This window comes from Phyllobates terribilis, unplaced genomic scaffold (assembly GCF_046119375.1).
Source record: "Phyllobates terribilis strain yellow unplaced genomic scaffold, ASM4611937v1 Scaffold_4__5_contigs__length_816908805, whole genome shotgun sequence".
NCBI lineage: Eukaryota > Metazoa > Chordata > Amphibia > Anura > Dendrobatidae > Phyllobates > Phyllobates terribilis.
The window spans coordinates 760,859,642-760,881,144 of record NW_027362764.1 but is presented as its reverse complement, the minus strand read 5'-3'; the positions used below and the strand labels follow the sequence as shown (position 1 = coordinate 760,881,144).

At 45.9% G+C, this 21,503-nt stretch overlaps 1 protein-coding gene across 1 annotated transcript in view; it reads right to left on the bottom strand.

The window, feature by feature from the left end:
• The window catches only part of TG (thyroglobulin), a 389,754-nt gene extending 385,380 nt beyond the window's left edge, over positions 1–4,374 (bottom strand). Inside the window, exons 1-5 of the mRNA XM_073676983.1 lie at positions 4,268–4,374; positions 3,927–4,212; positions 2,970–2,982; positions 2,625–2,733; positions 1,426–1,523 (exon numbers count right to left, since the gene is read on the bottom strand). Of these exons, the coding sequence (XP_073533084.1) occupies positions 1,426–1,523; positions 2,625–2,733; positions 2,970–2,982; positions 3,927–4,212; positions 4,268–4,374 (613 nt within the window). The remainder of the gene's footprint in view (positions 1–1,425; positions 1,524–2,624; positions 2,734–2,969; positions 2,983–3,926; positions 4,213–4,267) is intronic.
• Between the last annotated feature and the right edge of the window lie 17,129 nt (positions 4,375–21,503).

The following is a 21,503-nucleotide window of genomic DNA, read 5'->3' as shown; positions in this document are numbered from 1 at the left end:
GAACAGAAAGAGGAGAAGAGAACTGTCTGAGGACTTGAGAACCAAAATTGTTAAACAATATCAACAATCTCAGGTTACAATTCCATCTCCAGAGATCTTGATGTTCTTTTGTCTATGGTGCCCAAAATAGTGAAGAAGTTTACAACCCATGGCACTGTAGCTAATCTCTGTGGATGGAAGATAAAATTTTACGAAAGGTTGCAGCGCAGGATAGTCCGGATGAGGATAAGCAGCCCCAATCAAATTACAAAGAAATTCAAGCTGTCCTGCAGGCTCAGGGTGCATCAGTGTCAGCGCAAACTATCTGTCCACATGTGAATGAAATGAAACGCTATGGAGGAGACCCAGGAGGACCCCACTGCTGACACAGAGACATAAAATGCTAGACTGCAGCTTTCCAAAATATAAGTGAGTAAGCCAAAATCCTTCTGGGAAAGTGTCTTGTGGACAGATGAGACCAAGATAGAGCTTTTTTGTAAAGCACATCATTTTACCGAAAATGGAATGAACAAAGAAAAGAACACAGTACCTACAGTCAAATATGGTGGAGGTGCAAAGATGTTTTGGGGTTGTTTTGCTTCCTCTGGCACTGGGTTCTTGACTGTGTGCAAGGCATCATGAAATCTGAAGATTACCAATGGATTTTGGGTGGCAATGTAGTGTCCAGTGTCAGAAAGCTGGTCGTGTGTCCTAGGTCATGGGTCTTCCAGTAGGACGATGACAACAAACATACTTCAAGAAACCCCCAGAAATGAATGGAAACAAAGTGCTGGAGAGTTCGGAAGTGTCCAGCAATGAGTCCGGATCTAAATCCCATTGAATATCTGTGGTGAGACCTTATAATTGCTGTTGGGACAAGACGCCTTCACATATAGGAGACCTGGAGCAGTTTACAAAAGAAGAGTCCAAAATCCAGCTGAGAGGTGTAAGAAGCTGATGGTTATAGGAAGCGACTGATTGCAGTTATTTATTCCAAAGGGGGCGCAACCAAATATTAAGTTGAGAGTGCCAACAATTCTGTCCGGCCCATTGATGGTGTTTTGTGTAAATTATGTCCAATTTGCCTTTTTGGTTATTTTTTTGTGTTGTTCCAATGCACACAAAGGAAATAAACCTGTGTATAACAAACCATGTAACTGCAACAATTTTCTGGGAGAAATACTTAATCTTCTGGAACAATTTCAAGGGTGCCAACACTTTCAGCCATGATTCTATCTATCTATCCATCCATCTATGTGGCCTCAATGTCATCTGATATTTTCTGTATAAGAGACTATGATGACATTTTTGTAAACTCTGCAGATGTTCTTCTGATTAATAAAGACAAATGTCAGGTGACACAATTTTTGGACTATTTATCAGGGACTTATAATGTATCTGAATATATGAAGAGATAAGAGATCTGGTAATAATATTTCTGCTTACATACGGCCGGTGACCCCGACACTCTACTGCCCGGGATCTCTGTGCCATCAGTGTCTACACACCAGCAGATGGCGCCACTTCTGTCACACTGGATATTCCTATAACAGAGGGGATGATAATAAACAGAATAAAGAGAAAAATAAGGGAACTCTGGAAACCAGTTCTATCATAGAATTCCTGCTATGTAATCAGTACATGAAATTAAATCTCTAAGGATGAGGCATGAAGTGGTGACGTGTTTCTGTTATGCTTTTCCTTTGATTGTTCCACTCCTGGTTTTGGCTTATAAATACTGATGTAAAATACTGACCAAATACTGAACATGTAAACGTGGCCTAAGAGTCAGACTCCGAAACACTACCTTCCTCCTACATATCTGGAATTTTCAATAATGCCTTTGATTTACAGGAAAACATCATTCTAAATGACTGATACATTGTAGCAAAGCGATTTGTGTGCAGCTCACAGAGCATTGTCTACCCTGGATACAGTTGTATTCACTTCTCAGAACAGATCAGGACTGGATAACTGGATAACTGCCTCTAAATACTGGGGTTCCTGTTCATTCACCTTGAAAATAATAAGGAACCTACACAAACCGTATAAACAGTTGTAGAAGTTTTCATTTACACACTAAGTTTTGTTCCTATAAAAGCATCTTGGCCCGTTTAGCAATAGTCATTGTCCTGTGTAACTGGATGAAACACAGGGGACAAATCAGTTTATTTGTGTAGCTTTTTCATTGTTAAGCTAATTTTAAACTTTATTTAAAATTGGAAAACTCCTTTATGTGGTAAGATGTTGCTGCTATCTAGTGGTCAAATATCAAATTACATTAGTTATATTCAGGGTCAAGTACCAAAAATCCACAAGAAAACAGTAAGGAAGATTTTTTTATGACTTTCTACTTCATTGGAATGAATATTCTTATTTATTTTTTTTATTGGCCTTCAGCTTAATCTTGAGCCATGGGGAATTGATGGATGAACGATTTGTAGGACAATCGATCTTGTGCAAGACTACATAGTTCCACCAGGGTCTTCTATATATGAGCTAAAAAACCCTATTAATACTCAGCTGACATCATACGTGTCCATCATTAACCAGGTGGCTGCAACAATGACAAGTTCCCCATAGTCTTCTTACACTGTAGCCCTGGAGACTGCAGGTGAATACACAGTGATATGCTGTATTCTTACCTGTATTGTCCTTCCTCCGAGCATTGTGGGATGTAGGGGTCTCCGCTAGTCAGGGCCTTTTCTCTTGCAAGTTCACATGGCAGCAGAGGTTGGGAGTCCAGCTGGTATTCTGTGTGAGGGAGATGGAAATAGTAATTGAATTGTATGCTCTTGGGACAGGAAGATTGGAGAGGATATGAGAATTTTCTCTGATTACTTCTCTATGTGATGTTCTTCTTTATAGGCACGTTGTGCTGGTATATGGAGATCCAGCTCTATATGCCAGTACACCTCTTTGTAATAAATAAATATATATAACTTAGTACACAGAGGTGTACTGTTATGTAGAGCTGTATCTCTATGTACCAGCACAATGTGCCTATAAAGAAGAACATCACATAGAGATGTAACCAGAGAAAATTCTGGGGTTATTTTCCCTCCCCTTTTTCCAACAGCCATAATGTTTTTTATTTTTTTGTCCAGACAGCCATACAAGAGCTTGTATTTTGCAAGTTGTAGTTTTGAGTTATACCATCCATTTGTCCATACAAATACTGAAAAAAAATGCCAATAGGGATGAATTGCTTAAAAGAAATGCAATTCTGCCATGTTTTTTGCGGTTTTGTGCTTACAGTATTTATTCATCACTGTGTAACATTTTTCATATTTATCCAGGAGAGAATGAAATGGTAAATGGATGTGGGTAGGTGGGGTGGTGAGGGGCGAGATCTGTCCCTCTTTTTCCTCTTGGAAAAGTGGGAGGTCTGGTTAATGTGGAGCTCAGGCCCTAACCCCAACCAATCAGATAATATTCAACTTCTCTAATGATGGCTTGTGATATAGATACAGTACAATGCACAGTATAAGTACATGCGAGGTTAAGCTGGCAATCACACTGTAGGACCACCCCCTGAACTTGTGAATTCAGAGATTGCAGTGTAACAGCATGTCCCTCCCCGGGCCTGTGTTCCTGGACTGCAATGTAATTGGGCCTGGGTCAACATCTAGTGGGGGATTGTGTCTTTGTTCTTTTCAGCATAGGACTCATCCAAAATAAGCCTGTAGCTTCTGGAAACTTCTCAAGGTAGCCACATGTTCAAAATAGGTGGGACCCCTCCCCCATCGATGGGCTGATCCCAGGACACTGAACAATAGACACATGGTTTTGGCCAGTTAGTTGTGTGCTGTCGTGAAAAGGGCTAGGATCTTACGCTGAGGCGAGATCCTGCTGCACGTGTGTGGATGGTTAGAAGCTGCCACGTGGGATTGTGTTGTGTCCCTCATCTGTCAGATCCATCAAACTCATCCCAGGATTATTTCTACCTTTTCCCTGGCGTCGGATTGTCGAGTGGCGCCCCCGGATCTGTTCCCTTTTGGGGTGGACTCATTGTGGACTCTAAGGAACAATCTTGATATTTGATGTTCTATTTTCCCGGCCTCAATAAATCTCGTTGGATTGATCGGCGGCCTGGTGTCCCTTCCTGCTGTGTCGCACACCCCGTCACATGCAGGGATTTTCAGTAAAGCAATGACTGAATCTCTTCCTATAAACCTATATATCTGTAAAGCACTACCTCTACCATATTTTTGCACAATCTTCAATGGCAGCCTACAAGATAAAATGACACATGCACCATTTTTTTCTATTACTGGGTCAATTTTGCTCCTTCTGGGACTCTCCTGGGCCTTGTAGTGCTTTTCCTAGTTTGTAACCTTCGCTTTCTTTAGTTGTAGTAATGTCCTTACTCCTGGGAATCATCTGCCTCCACATTTTGTCAACCAATTAAGAACTGCCGGTCAGAGACTCCTCTGGCATTTGTGACCTGCGGGTTTCTTAGACTCAGTTCACACGACCGTATTTTCTCCATCTGAGAAAAACGGTCTGATTAAGTTAATCAGACTCTGATCAGAGTAGGATCCGTTTTTTCCCAGTGGTGGTGAATAGAAAAAAAAAAAAAAGTTTGTCCATCTTCTTCATTGTGTCAGTGAATCTTGGATTGCACTTGGATGTCATCTGAGTGCGGTCCGGACTTTAATGGCGATTCTCTGACGCAAATTGTGCATGATATGACCAGACATGTGCATGATATGACCAGACATGTGCATGATATGACCAGACATGTGCAGGGCTTTATTGAATAACACTAGTCGGAGTGCGATCTGCTTTTTTTTTTTTTGACGGATCGCACCCAGACCGAAAATATGGTGGTCTGCACCTGCCCTAACCGTGAGATCTAGTGTGGTCAGAGAAGAAGACGATTCTAGATGGAAAGAGATGAGGACGAGAAATCCGACCGACGTTGAGACAAGTGAAGAACCGGACCGGTGACATTAAGTTCTGAAGTCTTCCAGGAGTAAGAAGTGATATAATCAAGACTTACCGGCTACTGAGGCATAAGCTGTGGGGATAACGCAGACCACGCAGAGGAGGATGAGCCCGGCCATAGGTCTGGAAGAAGCAAAGGAGAAGATGATCCAGCACAGATCCCACCTCAGCCAGCATCTTATATAGGCAGCAGTGTACACAGCGCAGATCTGCAGAGTCATCCGGTGACGCTCATTACTACCATCATCTGCTCACTGGACCAAGACCTAAAAGTCTAAGTAGAAGCTCAATCCAACAGAACAGAAAAACAAGTCCAAGTCCACGAAGCAGAATTATTGGACGACAGTGAGAACTCCAAAGAAGCAAATAAAACTGCAAAAATGATTTTATTTTCAGCCCACGCATGCATAATTTCAGCACAATCAGTGACGCCGAAACCTGTGCCCACCTGATGCAAGTTACCTGTGCTGCTTTAACCGCAGCTGCCACTAGAGGGAGCTGACTCTATATATTAATACATCTCCCACTATATGCAGTGAGCTCCCTCTAGTGGATAGATAAAATTTGCAATTAAATAATGGTCGCAAGGTCTGAAGTTGTCCCATCTTTTGGGGACAATTTACTTCTACTTTGTTAAATACATGTATTTGGGACAAAAAAATAGTTTTGCAGTTGGGTTTTATTAAAAATGTTGCATTGTTTGGCTTTTATAGGTTCAACATTGAACTTTGAACTTTGATGTGATCCGTGGCCATAAAGCTGCTGTGAGGAGCTCAGAAAAAGACAGATAAAAGAGATACCATCTCTCCCGTCATTGAATTAGGCTGAGCTCACTGATGGATTCCCAGTTTACTCTGCAGTCAGAACGACGCAGAGGCTGCAGATGGAAAATGGTGCAACGTTTTTAAATCAAACCTAAAATTGCCCAAATCATTTTTAGCCAAAAATACATTAATTTAAGCAAGGGAAAAAAATTGTCCCCAAAGGTAGATGTTCCCTTTAAATATATATCTGGTAATTCAGCTACATTCATTTAGCATGGGATCCAGACCTGTATCTCTTAAGCTGTTGAGGTACTACAACTCTCAGCATGTCCTGACAGCTGGAAAAGGTTAAAAAGGACACTAAATGAGAGTATGGCCGCCATGTGTGCTCCTATATAAATGAGTGTACTCCTAAACCTGCTGACTCGTTCAGTGACGTGTGTCCTCAGGTGCTGCGCTCTTGAGTGGTCACTTGAGCGGAGTGAACAGGTAAGAGGTTGGAGAGCCGAACGCTGCATCCTTAGGATCTCACGCGTGCGGAAGACTCCAGCGCTCGTCCAGCCATATTGCAATAATGCTGAATCACAGTGGAAGGGAAACTTTTGCAACTTTCTTAAAAACTTTGTGACTATTTTCAAGCCCTCCGCCTCCTGTCAGTAACTAGAGGCTGAATATATGTCCTGACCTTGTCCTGTTTTTCTTTTCTAATGCAGTAACGAGCTAACACCAGCATTACAGGCAGCCCTGCCCTGTGTTATACCATAATCAGGTCACTGTCCCTCACAGAATCAGCACACTCTTCTCCCTTTGCTTCCATCACTCCCATGCTATTCCTCTGCTTCTGATATTGGCTTCGGGACACTCAATGCCTTATCTGTATGACACAGTCAATAGCCGTCAGGAACAGAATCAGGGATGGACAAGTCACTGCCTCCTACAAGGTCAACATACTCTTGATTTCCTGGCAGCTCTCAGCAGCTCTTAGAAAATCTGTTGGTCCCTTTTTGCAAACATCTTCCCCCTCCGCATTATGAGACTGTACCCGATGCCTGCAGACCTGTCCTCATTAACATCCTCAGGAGTGGACGTGTATCGCGCATAATTATCAAACTCCTCTCCTGAAATTCTCTGTGCTGCTGCTGGAAACTTTGCTTCTTTAACTCTATGTCTTTGTCCTCCCACTTGATTCTATATCATTTAGCACATCTCTGTCCAATGCAGCAGCATCAAATGAGAGGATTGGTCACTGCCCACCGCAAGGTCAACAGACTCTTCTCCTGCTGCTGCAATTAGTCCCATCATTTTGGCTACAAAGTTCTAATTTAACGCTTTCATCATTCTTCAGCGATTATTACTGTTAGAATAAATTTCATCCAATAAACTAACACCACAACTTAAACGGCAGAGATCATCATCAGGGATCATCCGTGGATTAGAGACTTTCATCATTTATATTGAATGTTTTCTCATAAACCCAATAATCAACAATCTGCATAAATATACATATAATTACTCACTATTAGTGTTGAGCCACCCCCATAGTGTTCGAGTTCGGTTCGGTTCGTCGATAACACCCGTATGTTCGCCGAACTGTTCGTCGAACACCGTTAAAACCAATGGCAGGCAAACAAAAACACATAGAAAACACCTTCAAAGGTGTCCAAAAGCTGACAAACTGCTCAGAAGACACAACTAACACATGGAAAAGTGACAAGTACATATAGTCATGCGAAAAGAAAAGAGGTGGAGGAGTAAAAGGAGGGGGAGACACAGATATAGGCATGTCATGCCCTTCTAAAATCCAAAAAGTGAGAAGCCGACACGGCCAGTCCGCTCCTGCCCGTGCCACCTCCGTGTCGCCGGGTTTGTGCCAGAGCCGCGGTGAACCCTGATGGCCAGCCCCCCTCTCCCAATACTGGTGCCTGTCCGCTGGTGGGTCGAGCGAGCCCCCCTGTGGTGGAGGCAGCTCTAAGCTTTTTAATTTAAATTGTCTCTCTAATTTGAATGAATACACTTTAAATCCATTTACAAGGATCTATTGGAGGGCAAGTCTCATGCCAGCAGCCGCGTAATTCCAGCTCCAGTAGCGTCCACTAAAGCTGCTGCAGTTAAAAAGCTTTTATAAGGATCGAGCTCGGCTGTCCACCGCAAGGCGTCCTACCGCCAGTCCCAGCCCCTGTGCCTTGGGGTGCCTCCTGATGCTCTTCACTGAGTGTCCCAGGGGCCCGAAGCATTTCCTTTGAAAAAATTAAGTGTCCAAACTACAGGTGGTGTAGCTTGCTTAACAGCTGGGATAATCCGCTGGCTAGCAGACACTGCTACTAGGCACAAAGTATTTCCTGGGCTAGATGCAGTTAAAAATTTGGAATTAGATACTCTCGTTGGATGATGACAAAGCATTCCATAGAGTCTCCTGGCACGCCATATATTATTCTCTTAAAAAGCTTGGGGTAGGGGTCTAGGGGACCCTTTTATAGGCAAAATCACGGCCCTGTATCGCAATACGTCACCTAGGCTGAAGATAAATGGAACATTTTCATCACCTTTCATAATCACCAATGGGACAAGGCAGGGATGTCCTCTGTCCCCTCTCTTATACATCCTAGTGACGGAGCACCAGCTCTCATCAATTCGCCATAACCCCAATATTAGGTGGATTGAGGTGGGAGGCACCGAGTACAAGTGCTCTCTATTTGCTGATGATGTCCTAGTATATATCACTCAATCACATATATCCATCCCTGCTGTTATGGCTGAAATAGATCACTTTGTTACATGGTCAAATTTTAAAATCAATGCAGCGAAGTCTGAGGCCCTCGATGTCTCCCTCCCCAAATCCATATAGGATTCCATCCAGTCCAACTTTCCCTTTGCCTGGCCCTCACAGGGTATCAAATACTTAGGAATTCCTATTCATAGAGACCTCTCCCATCTATGTTATCTTAATTTTGGGCCCTTTATTGAACAACTCCATACAGACCACGGTTGGCAAGTTAGAACTGTAAGATTCACTACGTGAACCACTGGTGTTTTGTGGAAAAGCACATGTACACCGCGTTCCAAATTATTATGCAAAAAGTGTTTAGGAGTGATAAGGGAAGAATTTGTTTGTTTGTCAGTTAAACTCATTGATGGTGATGTGTGTCAGGGCTCTTTATATCACTGTAAGCAATTGCAGACACCTGTGCTAATTAGTTTGGCAGGTGTGTCCAATGAAAGGCAAGACTACTTAAGAAGGCTGTCTCACATTATTAAGCAGCCTACATTTTCTGCCAAAATGGGAAAGAAAAAGGATGTGTCGGCTGCTGAGAAGCAACAAATTGTGGAGTGTTTAGGTCAAGGCATGACTACAATCAACATTGCCAAGACACTTCATCCTGATCATCGCACAATCAGGAAGAATGTAGCTGATTCACAGTACACACGTGTGCGTGCTGATAAGGGAAAATTGAGGACTCTTTCCTACAGGCAATTACGTCAGGTTAAAAGAGCAGCGGCAAAAAAGCCTTGTCATAGCAGCAGACAAGTTTTTGAAGCTGCTGGTGCCTCCAACGTCCCCCGAACAACAAGATGCAGGGTCCTTCAGAGGTTTGCAGCTGTGCGTAAGCCGTCCTGTCGACCTCCTCTATCCACTGCACACAAGCAGAAACGGCTCCAGTGGGCCAAACAATACATGAAGACTGACTTCAAAACTGTTTTGTTCACCGATGAGTGCCGTGCAACGCTCGATGGTCCAGATGGATGGAGTGGAGGATGGCTGGTTGATGGACACCCCACGCAAACACAGCTACGGTGCCAACAAGGAGGAGGTGGAGTAATGTTTTGGGCTGGAATCATGGGGAGAGAGATTGTCGGCCCCTTTAGGATCCCTGAAGGGGTAAAGATGAACTCCATAATGTATGTTGAGTTTCTCAAACAGCACTTCCTGCCATGGTTCAAGAAGAAGAACCATGTATTCCACAGCAAGATCATTTTCATGCATGATAATGCACCGTCTCATGCTGCACATAAAACATCTGCATCTCTGGCTGATATGGGCATAAAAGGGGACAAACTTATGGTGTGACCCCCATGCTCCCCTGACCTCTACCCCATTGAGAACCTCTGGAGCATCATCAAAAGGAGTGTCTATGATGGCGGGAGGCAGTTCACATCTAAGCAACAGCTCTGGGAGGGTATTCTGTCCTCATGCAAAACAATTAAAGCAGAAACCATCCAAAACCTGATAAATTCAATGGACGAGAGAGTTCAGAAGCTCCTTTCGAACAAGGGGTCCTATGTGCAAATGTAACATCACCTAGAATAAAGTTTTGAGTTGAAAACTGTTTGATTTCAGTTTCTAAGAACCTGCTAATGCTTATAATTTCAAAAATGACCATTTTTTTGTTTTTTATTAAAATGAAAAGGTTGATCGAAGAGTGTGGGGGATCTAAGAGTGTGGCAACCCAGTAGTCAGGACTACTTCGAATTCTGACAATCTGAGGGTCATGTTGCAGGTAGTGCAGCAAGAAGGCACTCATGTGTCTTGTGCATCTAGGAGCCCCAAAATTATTTTCCGGGCTAGATGCAGCTAAAAATTATTACTAATTTGAAAGCTGGTGGAGCTTAGTATAGATGTCCTAATAGAATCAGTACTGCAAACTGCTACAAGGCCCAAATTATTTTCCAGTCAAGATACAGATAAACATGATTAGTAATTTTAAATCTGGTGGAGCTTAGTATAGATGGCCTAATAGAATCAGTGCTGCACACTGCTACAAAGCCCAAATTATTTTCCAGCCAAGATACAGATAAACATGATTAGTAATTTGAAAGCTTAAAACGGTTGGTAGGGTGATTTTAACCAATCATCAAGCTTTTACTCTCCCCAGGATGACACAGGGGTAGAAAAGTCGTTTCGGATCCATGATTTGTTCATCTTTATGAACGTGAGTCTGTCTACATTATCAGTGGAGAGCCGCGTGCGCTTATCTGTCAGCACACCACCAGCAGCGCTGAACACACGTTCAGACAGAACGTTGGCTGCGGGGCATGACACAATCTCCAAGGCGTAAGTGGCTAGCTCCGGCCATTTATCCAGATTGGAAGCCCAAAAAGAGCAAGGGTCCAGTGACACAGTCATGGCTTCAATGTTTACTTGGAGATACTTCTGTACCATCGTCTCTAGGCGTTGACTATGTGTCAGACTTCTTGTCTCCTGTGGCTTTGCAAAGGATGGGCTAAAAAAGTGGTGAAATGATTGCACAAAATTGATGTTACCAGCAGATACTGTGTTTCTGTTACGTTTTGAGTGCTGAACACTCGACGGTCCCACGGTTGGCAAGTTGGAACTGTGAGATTCACTACGTGCACCACTGGTGTTTTGGGGGAAAGCACATGTAAGATTCTGCAACAGTCTCTGCTGATACTCCTGCATGCGTGCATCCCTTTCTATGGCAGGAATAATTTCTGCAAATTTACTTTTGTACCGGGGATCTAACAGTGTGGCAACCCAGTAGTCAGGATTATTTCTAATTCTCACAATTCGAGGGTCATGTTGCAGGTAGTGCAGCAAGAAGGCACTCATGTGTGTTGCGCATCCAGGAGCACCAAGTCCCTGTTGTGTTGGTGGCGAGGTAACAATCATGCTTCCTTCCTCTGTCCTCTCCCCCCAACCTCACACAACAGAAATGTGATCAAGGTCTCCCTCATCTGATGAGTCTTCCATCAGTTCGTCCTCCACTTCTTCCTGGGCTCCTGCACCTTCCTCACTAGTTTGGCTGCTACCATGCGCCCTGGTAAAATCATCTCCCCCACCCTCACATGCCTGCCGCCTTGGTGCTGCCGACCGTCTGGACCTTGCAGATGTTAGCCCTTCCGCATACAACTCCTCCTCCTCTACTTCCTCCACCTCCTCTTGTGCCACCACCTGACTCCGAATTCTGTTTAACATGTGCTCCAGCATGTAAATCACCGGAATAGTCATGCTGATAATGGCATCGTCAGCACTAAACATCTTCGTCGCCATTTCAAAACTGTGCAGAAGGGTGCATAGGTCCCTGATCTGAGACCACTCCTCCAGCGTGATTTGCCCCACCTCTGAATCTCGTTGGCCCAGGCTATACGTCAGAACGTATTGCACCAGGGCTTGTCGGTGCTGCCACAGTCGCTGCAACATGTGCAGAGTTGAATTCCACCGGGTAGGCACATCGCATTTTAGCCGGTGAAGTGGCAGGCCCAACGACTTCTGTAGAGATGTAAGTCGCTGAGCTGCGGGATGCGAACGGCGGAAGTGAGCACACAGCGACCATGCCCTCTGCAGAAGGCCATCTAGTCCGGGATAGTGGGCTAAAAATTGCTGGACAACCAGGTTCAACACGTGAGCCATACAAGGCACGTGTGTGACATTGCCCCGGCGAAGGGCCGCACCCAGGTTTGCAGCATTGTCGCATACGGCCTTCCCTGGTTTCAGGTCCAGTGGAGACAACCATTCATGAAACTGGTTCTCCAGAGCTGACCACAACTCCTCAGCTGTGTGACTCACATTTCCCAGACATTTCAATGTAAAAACCGCCTGATGACGTTGGGCCCTGCTGCCAGCATAGTAAGGAGGTGTGCAGGATCCCTTCTGCGCAGTTAGAAAGCTTGTGGCATGACCAGACAGGCTTTGGGTGCAGGTGGAGGACCGAGAGGAGGTTGAGGAGGCAGAAGCAGTGGAGGAACTTTGACATAAAGAGGATTGACGCACAACTCGTGGGGACAGCAACACTTGGACAGCAGCCCCTTGACCTGCTGTCACTATAGTTACCCAGTGCCCAGTCAGCGACATGTAACGCCCCTGTCCATGCCTACTCGTCCAAGTGTCTGTGGTGAAATGCACCCTGTCACACACAGAGTTTCTCAAAGAAGCGGTGATGTTGTGTGCGACATGCTGGTGGAGCGCAGGCACACCTTTCTTTGAGAAGTAGTGCCGACTGGGCATCTGGTACTGGGGCACTGCGACGGACATAAGGTCTCGAAAATCCTCTGTGTCCACCAGGCGGAAAGGAAGCATTTCTGTAGCCAAGAGCTTGCAGATGGTGAAATTCAACCTCTTAGCTTTCTCATGGCTAGGAGGAAATGGTCTTTTACTTGTCCACATCTGAGGGACCGAGGGCTGGCTGTTATGCTTAGACGGGGTTGAGAAGGGTGTCCCCGGCAAACTGCCGGTCTGTGAGGAAGATGCAGGCGGACATGTTAGGTTGCCTTGATCCAAAGGTGGTGCTATCGATGTCGGACAGCGCTGAACACCAGCTGGTGTTTCCACCTCCAAAGAAAATGATGACCTGCCAATCACGCTGGCTGTTGCGGGTAAAGAGGTGGCAGGTCTGCGTCCCAAAACAGGTGTGACTGCTGTCCCCCCAGTCACAGAGGATGAAGAGGCCGCGGATGCACAAGATATGGCAGACGGTGGTTGGCCCGGCCGGCTAGGCCGCATTGTAGCACACTGAGCTTCCCACTGCAACTTATGCTTCATATCCATGTGCCGGTTCATGCATGAAGTACTCAAACTATGTATTTTTTGGCCTCTACTTAGCTTTTGCTGACAAATGTTACAGATAACACGAGTTGGGTCATCTTTATCGATCTGAAAAAATGCCCAGGCTATGCAAGGCTTAGCACCCATGCGACCTGAAGAGCCACCACGACTTGTGGTGAGAGGCAGAGTTGTGTTTGAGGATGCAGTTGTTGACGTGCTTCCAGTACTACGTCTCTGTCCAGGAAGGCGCAACCTGACCTCGTCGTCACTAGCATCCTCCTCCACCTCCTCTGCTGACCTCATCAACTGGCTGACTGTGGGTTGACAGTAAGTGGGATCTCCAACCTCATCATCATCACCCTGTGCGTTATCACACCCGTCGTCCTCAGAGCCAACCTGCTCCTGCCCTGACAAAAAACTAAAGTTGTCGCTCCAATCAGGTATTTGAGTCTCATCATCGTCTTCCTCATTGTCTCCACCAACAGGAGTTACAGTTTGGGAATGAGGGTCTACATTATGGTCAGAACCTTCTGCGTCTGGTCCTGGATCTGACTCATAAAGATTCTGGGCATCAGTGCAGATCATTTCCTCGTCTGGATTCACAGAAGCGCTGGAGTCGACCTCTGATTCCCAGGCTATAGTATGAGTAAACAGCTCTGCAGACTCAACCATCTGTTCTACCTCATACTCAGACGGGCAGCTGGAGATTTGGGAGCTGTGAGGAAGCAAGTGCGATTTGGGTGACACCTTTGAGGACTGGAGTATTTGTGATGTTGAAGTTGATGTGGAGGAGAGCCCACTTAAAGGAGCACTTGATATCCGTTGAAGCACCTGCTGTTTTTGTGCCTCATCTGGAATTTGTAGCGATTGGCGTGGCCGTAAGAAAGGGATCTTATCACATTGTCCGCTAAAAGAAGTAGACATTTTAGTTTGGCTGGAAGATGGTCTTTCTTCTGCAGATGTTACTGTTGCTTTAACACCTACCCCACGGGCACAACCTTTTTTCCCCTTCCCAACACGCCTATTCCCCTTTCCACCAGCAGCAGGCCTTTTTCCACTCATTTTGGTGGTTAACTAATTCACAACTCTGGAGTTGTTTGCACAAAAAAACAATGGATGGTAACCGAGCAGAGCTGAGTGGCCAAACTGTGGTATTAGGCCAAAACTATTGGCTGGGTTAGATGCAGAAAAAAATTATATTCAATTTGCAACCTGATGGAGGTCAGTATAGATGGACTAATAGACCAAGTCCCACACACTGCTAGAAGCCCAAATATTTTTTCAGAGGTAGATGCAGAAAAAAATATATTCAATTTGCAACCTGATGGAGGTCAGTATAGATGGACTAATAGAACAAGTCCCACACACCGCTAGAAGGCCAAATATTTTTTCAGAGGTAGATGCAGAAAAAAATATATTCAGTTTGCAACCTGATGGAGGTCAGTATAGATGGATTAATAGAATGATGCTATGCCCAAAAGATTTTACTTCACTAGGTGCAGTAAAAAAATTGGTATTCTATACACAGGTGGTATATCTTGCAACACAGATAGGCTACTCCACTGACTAACACACTCTGCAATAGGCCAAAAAGGATTAGCTTTGCTAGATTCAGCCAAATGCTGTGAAAAAAACTTGCACAGCACTGGCACAGACCTGCCTGGCAAAAACTGATAGGAACTGATGTAACCTAGTCCTGAAAAGGACTCCAATTACAATTAGTCTTTACTCCCACAATCTATCTATTTAAGAGCACAGACCTGCCTGATAAAAGTCGTAGGAAATGCTGTAACCTAGTCCTTAAAAGGACTGCAATCACAACTATTCCCTACTCCCAAGCTATCTGTAGATTTGTGCGAAAATTGGCTTGAAATTAACAAGGTATAGCGCACACAGCAACAGCGGTGCCGTCTAACACGCAGCTGCAGCAGTGAGAAAATGGTGGCGACGGGGAAAATGGCTTGGTCTTATAGGGCAAGGACATGTGACATACACTGCCAATCACACATGCCCTTGCTTGTGTGAAAAAAAGCACTTCGCTCCGTGTGTGCGCTGCTGATAGGCTGACAGATTGCACCTCCCCACTGCAAATGCGGGAAAGAGAAAAAAAAATGGAGATCTTCATTGTTCCTGCAGAGATCCATCCCCTGCCCCTCCCCCCGCCCCGCTGTACACTCAAACTGCGTATTAACATTAATTTTCATCATTACTGAGAAAAAATCCAGTTATGATTTTGGTGCACGAACAGTTATCGAACATAACCTCGAACAGCCGAATTTTTCTCAAATTGTTCGTGTTCGCCGAACGGCTCGAACACCGCCCAAAACAACTCGAATTTGAGATTGGCGAACAGTTCGAGTAGAACAACGCTCATCTCTACTCACTATATGGACTAAAGTATGTGCCCCCTCCTCCACAGCCCATCTCCAGGATATTTTCTACATTCTGCACCCGTAGACATTAATATGGCGTCGCCCTCTGCAGATATAGCGGCTCCCGCTCTTCTGGGAAGGATTTTTACAAGATTTGGAGGCGTCTGTGGGAATTTTTGCCCCTTCATACAGAAGAGCATTTGTGGGGTCAGATCTTGAAGTTGGGGGGAGGCCGGGCTCACAATCTCCATTATTGGGTGGGGGGGAGGGTCCTGACTGCGTGTAGTCGGTCATGTTCTTCCACAAAAGTCTCCCCCTCCATGTCTGTATGGAGCTTGTGCACCGAGCACAACCATGGGGAACCGAAGAGGGTCTCTCCCAAACTGCACCCACAAAGCCAGAAGCTACAAATGTCCACAATGTCTTGTGTGGAAGAATTAAGATTTCCCATCATTGGGACAAAGAGGCGGTGGCCACCCCCTGATAACAGCCCACAGCATTATCCTCCTCCACCATCTGTACAGTCAAGGGGTAACATCCTCCTGGAATCACCAAACCCAGACTCCTCCATCAGCTGCTGATAGAGAAGTGCGATCCGTCACTGCACAAAACACGTCTCCCCCAGAGTCCAGTGGTGGCGGCTTTACACTACTCCATCCAACGCTCGGCATTGTGCTTGGTGATGTACGGCTGCATGCAGCTGCTCAGCCATGAAGTTCCCGGCGGGGGCGCAGTTTGTGCTGATACCAGAGGAGGTCTGAACTCTGCAGTTATGGGATCGGCAGAGCGGTGGTGACTTTTCTGCCCTCTGCTCCTCAGTACTCGACCCCCCGCTCTGTAACGTTACAGGGTCTCCACTTCGTGGCTGCGGCTCCTTCTACTTCTCAATAATATCACTCACAGGTGATGGGAGAAAATTTAGGAGGAAGAAATGGAACGGACTTGTTACCCCGGTGGCTCCTATTACAGGATCGCCCTGGTATCAGTGAGCTATGGACCACTGGCCGCTCTGTCACATGGTAGTAAATGCAGATGGCATGGAGGGGGGCCGGATGTTATACACCGGGGGGAGGGGGCAATTCAATGATTGAGACGTGTATCCCTATTCTTATCTCCTTATTGTGAAGTAACTCCATCAGCAGAATAGTGAGTGCAGCTCTGGAGTATAACACAGGATGTAACTCAGGATCAGTAATGTATGGTATGTACACAGTGACTGCACAAGCAGAATAGTGAGTGCAGCTCTGGAGTATAATACAGGATGTAACTCAGGATCAGTAATGTAATGTATGTGCACAGTGACTGCACCAGCAGAATAGTGAGTGCAGCTCTGGAGTATAATACAGGATGTAACTCAGGATCAGTAATGTAATGTATGTACACAGTGAGTGCACCAGCATTATAGTGAGTGCAGCTCTGGAGTATAATACAGGATGTAACTCAGGATCAGTACAGGATTAGTAATGTATGTACACAGTGACTGGACCAGCAGAATAGTGAGTACAGCTCTGGAGTATAACACAGGATGTAACTCAGGGTCAGTACAGGATCAGTAATGTAATGTATGTACACAGTGACTGCACCAGCAGAATAGTGAGTGCAGCTCTGGAGGATAATACAGGATGTAACTCAGGATCAGTAATGTAATGTATGTACACAGTGACTGCACCAGCAGAATAGTGAGTGCAGCTCTGGAGGATAATACAGGATGTAACTCAGGATCAGTACAGGATCAGTAATGTAATGTATGTACACAATGACTGCACCAGCAGAATAGTGAGTGCAGCTCTGGAGTATAATACAGGATGTAACTCAGGATCAGTACAGGAGCAGTAATGTAATGTATGTACACAGTGACTGCACCAGCAGAATAGTGAGTGCAGCTCTGGAGTATAATACAGGATGTAACTCAGGATCAGTAATGTAATGTATGTACACAGTGACTGCACCAGCAGAATAGTGAGTGCAGCTCTGGAGTATAATACAGGATGTAACTCAGGATCAGTACAGGATCAGTAATGTAATGTATGTACACAGTGACTGCTCCAGCAGAATAGTGAGTGCAGCTCTGGAGTATAATACAGGAGGTAACTCAGGATCAGTACAGGATAAGTAATGTGCAGTTGTGCTCAAAAGTTTACACACCACGGCAGAATTTTTGCTTTCTTGGCCTCCTGGATTACAGACAGAGGGAAGACAACAACAGGGTACCTCTTGTGGTCACATACAACCCCACATGAACATCCTAAAGGAAAATTGATGCTGATCTCCAACCCATATTCCACAGAGACCACAAACTGAAAGAAATATTCCCAGAACTACCACTTCTCTCCTACAAACAGCCCCCTAACACAAGGAATCTCCTTGTCAGAAGCGTCCTCATCACCATCAGTGACGGGCACATTCCCATGTAAAAACAAAAAATGCAAAACTTGTACCGACATATTACCATCAAATACAGTCTGTATACCTAACACAAATCAGGACGACAAAATCATGGATGTCTTTTCATGTACATCCTTCAATGTGGTGTACATGATACAATGTACAAGGAAGGATTCTATATTGGGGAAACTATGCAAAAACTGCAAACGAGAATGTATTTACAGACGTACAATTAAGAATGAACTGGACACATCTGTGGGAAAACATTATCCTGGTCTGAGTCACTGTATGACAGATCTAAAAGTCTTAATACTGAAAGGTCACCTCAAGGACAACAGGGAGAGAAAAATCTGGGAACTCAAATTGATAAAGATGTTCAATTCCTTGTCAACAGGACTCAATCTACATGGACTCAACCTGGATTTATGACTCACTACATGGACACAATTCACACCGCCAGATAATTAAACATTCTCAAGGCATCTCCACTTGCAATAAAAAAAAACTAATTTATTCTCCTTGACTTATCAGTAGGAGGCATCACCCCCTACACCTCATGAACAAATGTCATTGCTGTAACATCCTTAAATGTTGTGCCTTGTGTCTTATGAATTCATTTGTATTATTGCCTGACGAAGGAGCCTCTGTGCTTTGAAAGCTTGCATATATACAGTATATATTTTCTGGTTAGCCAATAAAGGTAATCACTCCGAGAATACTTTTGTCATTTTTGGGCATAAAAGTATTTTACATCGGATTGTCAAACTACTGTGTCTTCTCTTTTTAAATCTTAATGACAACCAAAAACATCCAAATGACCCTAATCAAAAGTTCACATACCCCAGTCCTTAATAGCGTGTATTGCCCCCTCTAACATCAATGATAGCTTGAAGTCTTTTGTGGTAGTTGTGGATGAGGTTCTTTATTTTCTCAGATAGTAAAGCTGCCCATTCTTCTTGGCAAAAAGCCTCCAGTTCCTGTAAATTCCTGGGCTGTCTAGCATGAACTGCGCTCTTGAGATCTCCCCAGAGTGGCTCAATGATATTGAGGTCAGGAGACTGAGATGGCCACTCCAGAACCTTCACTTTTCTCCGCTGTAGCCAATGACAGGTTGATTTGGCCTTGTGTTTTGGATTATTGTCATGTTGGAACGTCCAAGTACGTCCCATGCGCAGCTTCCGGGCTGATGAGTGCAAATTTGCCTCCAGTATTTGCTGATAACGTGCCGCTTTTACCAAGTTCCCTGTGCCTTTGTAGCGCACACATCAGCGATTCACCTCCATACTTTACTGCAGGAATGGTGTTCCTTTCATCATAGGCCTAGTTGACCTCTCTCCAAATGTAACATTTATGGTTATGGCCAAAAAGTTCAATTTTGGTCTCATCACTCCAAATTACCTTTTCCCAGAAGTTTTGAGGCTTGTCTCTGTGCTGTTTGGTGTACTGTAGGCGAGATACTTTGTGCCATTTGCGCAGTAATGGCTTTCTTATGGCGACTCGACAATGCAGCCAATTTTTCTTCAAGTTCCTCCTTATTGTGCATCTTGAAACAGCCACACAGCTAGTTTTCAGAGAGTCCTGAATTTCAGCTGATGTTATTTGTGGGTTTTTCTTTGCAGCCCGAACAATTTTCCTTGCAGTTGTGGCTGAAATTTTTGTTGGTCTACCGGACCGTGGTTTGGTTTTTACAGATCCCCTGATTTTCCATTTGTTAATCACAGTTTGAACACAAATGACTGGCATTATCAATTCCTTGGATTTTTTTTTGTATCCCTTTCCTGTGTTATACAGTTCAACTACCTTTTCCCATAGATCCCTTGACAATTCTTTTGCTTTCCCCATGACTCACAATCTAGAAACTTCAGTGGCTGGATGAAAAATGCAAGAGTCTGTCTGGATCCCAGAAACTCACTCAGCTTTTATACACACACACACTGATTACAAGCAGCTCTGGAGTATAATACAGGATGTAACTCAGGATCAGTACAGGATCAGTAATGTAATGTATGTACACAGTGTAGCGCCGGCGTCCCTGCCCTCTGCTAGGCAGGGACGCTGTTCCCCTCACCTCTCTGCTCCGTGCCCGGCGTCCTCCTCCCGCTCTGCTGGCAGCGCGCGCTCCTTCCCGGCCACTGTGCTTAGGGCGCGCGCGCTCTCCCTCCCTCTTAAAGGGGCCGCGCGCGCCGTCCTAAGGAGTCACCGGCCAATGGCCGGAGGACTTCACCATATATAAGGCACCTCCTCCAAAATGGAGGTGCCCGAGCAATGTTGTTGCACTGTTCACTACTCTGCTTCAGCCCTCAGGTCCCGTTGCCAGTTACCTGCCAGATACCTGCCAGATTCCTGCCAGCTTGCTGTCTTATTCCTGCCTGATATTCTGCTACCTGCCTGCTAGCCTGAGGTCCGACGGTCTGCCTTACTACTCCTGTCAGTCTGTCTAAGGACCAGCTTGCCCGCTCACCTGGGAGTGCACATCTGCTACCTGCCTGCTAGCCTACCTGGAGGCTCTGCCGTCACGTGCTGTGACCACCTGCCTGTCCAGTGACTCCTGCCCGCTCACCTGGGAGCGCTCATCTGCTGCCTGTCTGCTAGCCTACCTGGAGGCTCTGCCGTCACGTGCTGTGACCACCTGCCTGTCCAGTGACTCCTGCCCGCTCACCTGGGAGCGCTCATCTGCTGCCTGTCTGCTAGCCTACCTGGAGGCTCTGCCGTCACGTGCTGTGACCACCCGCCTGTCCAGAGACTTCTGCCCGCTCACCTGGGAGCGCTCATCTGCCGCCTGTCTGTTGGTCTTCCTGGAGGCTCCGCCGTCACATGCTGTGACCACCCGTTTATCCAGAAACTCTCGCCTGCTCACCTGGGAGCTCACGTCTACCATCAGCCGCCACAGGTCGTACCAACCCTTTACCCAGAGACTGCCCCGGTCACTTGCCGTGACCATCTGCCCGTTCACCCAGAGAGTGCCCCGGTCACTTGCCGTGACCATCTGCCCGTTCACCCAGAGACTGCCCCGGTCACTTGCCGTGACCATCTGCCCGTTCATCCAGAGACTGCCCCGGTCACTTGCCGTGACCTCCTGCCCGTTCTTCTAGAGACTGTCCCGGTCACCTGCTGTGACTGCCTGCCTGGTCGCCACCCGCTCCCTTACAAGGACCGCCCCCTTGTATAGTAGCTCAGAGGTTCCGCCTCCCAGACCCGTTACAGTTTGCTCGGGCCATGGAACCCGGTGGCACCCAAGCTCCCTCGCTCTCGGACCTGTGTCATGAACTGTCCCGTCAGAGGTCCCAACAGGAGTCCATCCTGGGTCACCTGCGGAATGTCAATTCTCGCCTGGACACTCTGACTGCTCCGCCAGCAACCTCCGCCAGTGCCATGACTCGCAATCCGGCAGCTCCGCTGTCCACTAATACCATGGTATCCTACCCCGGACCCCGGCTTTCTGCACCTCCTCGCTTCGGAGGCGACCCCGCCCAGGCTTGGGGCTTCATAAATCAGTGCACCCTGCACTTTGAACTCCTGTCCCACCAGTTTAACTCCGACCGGGCCAAAATTGCC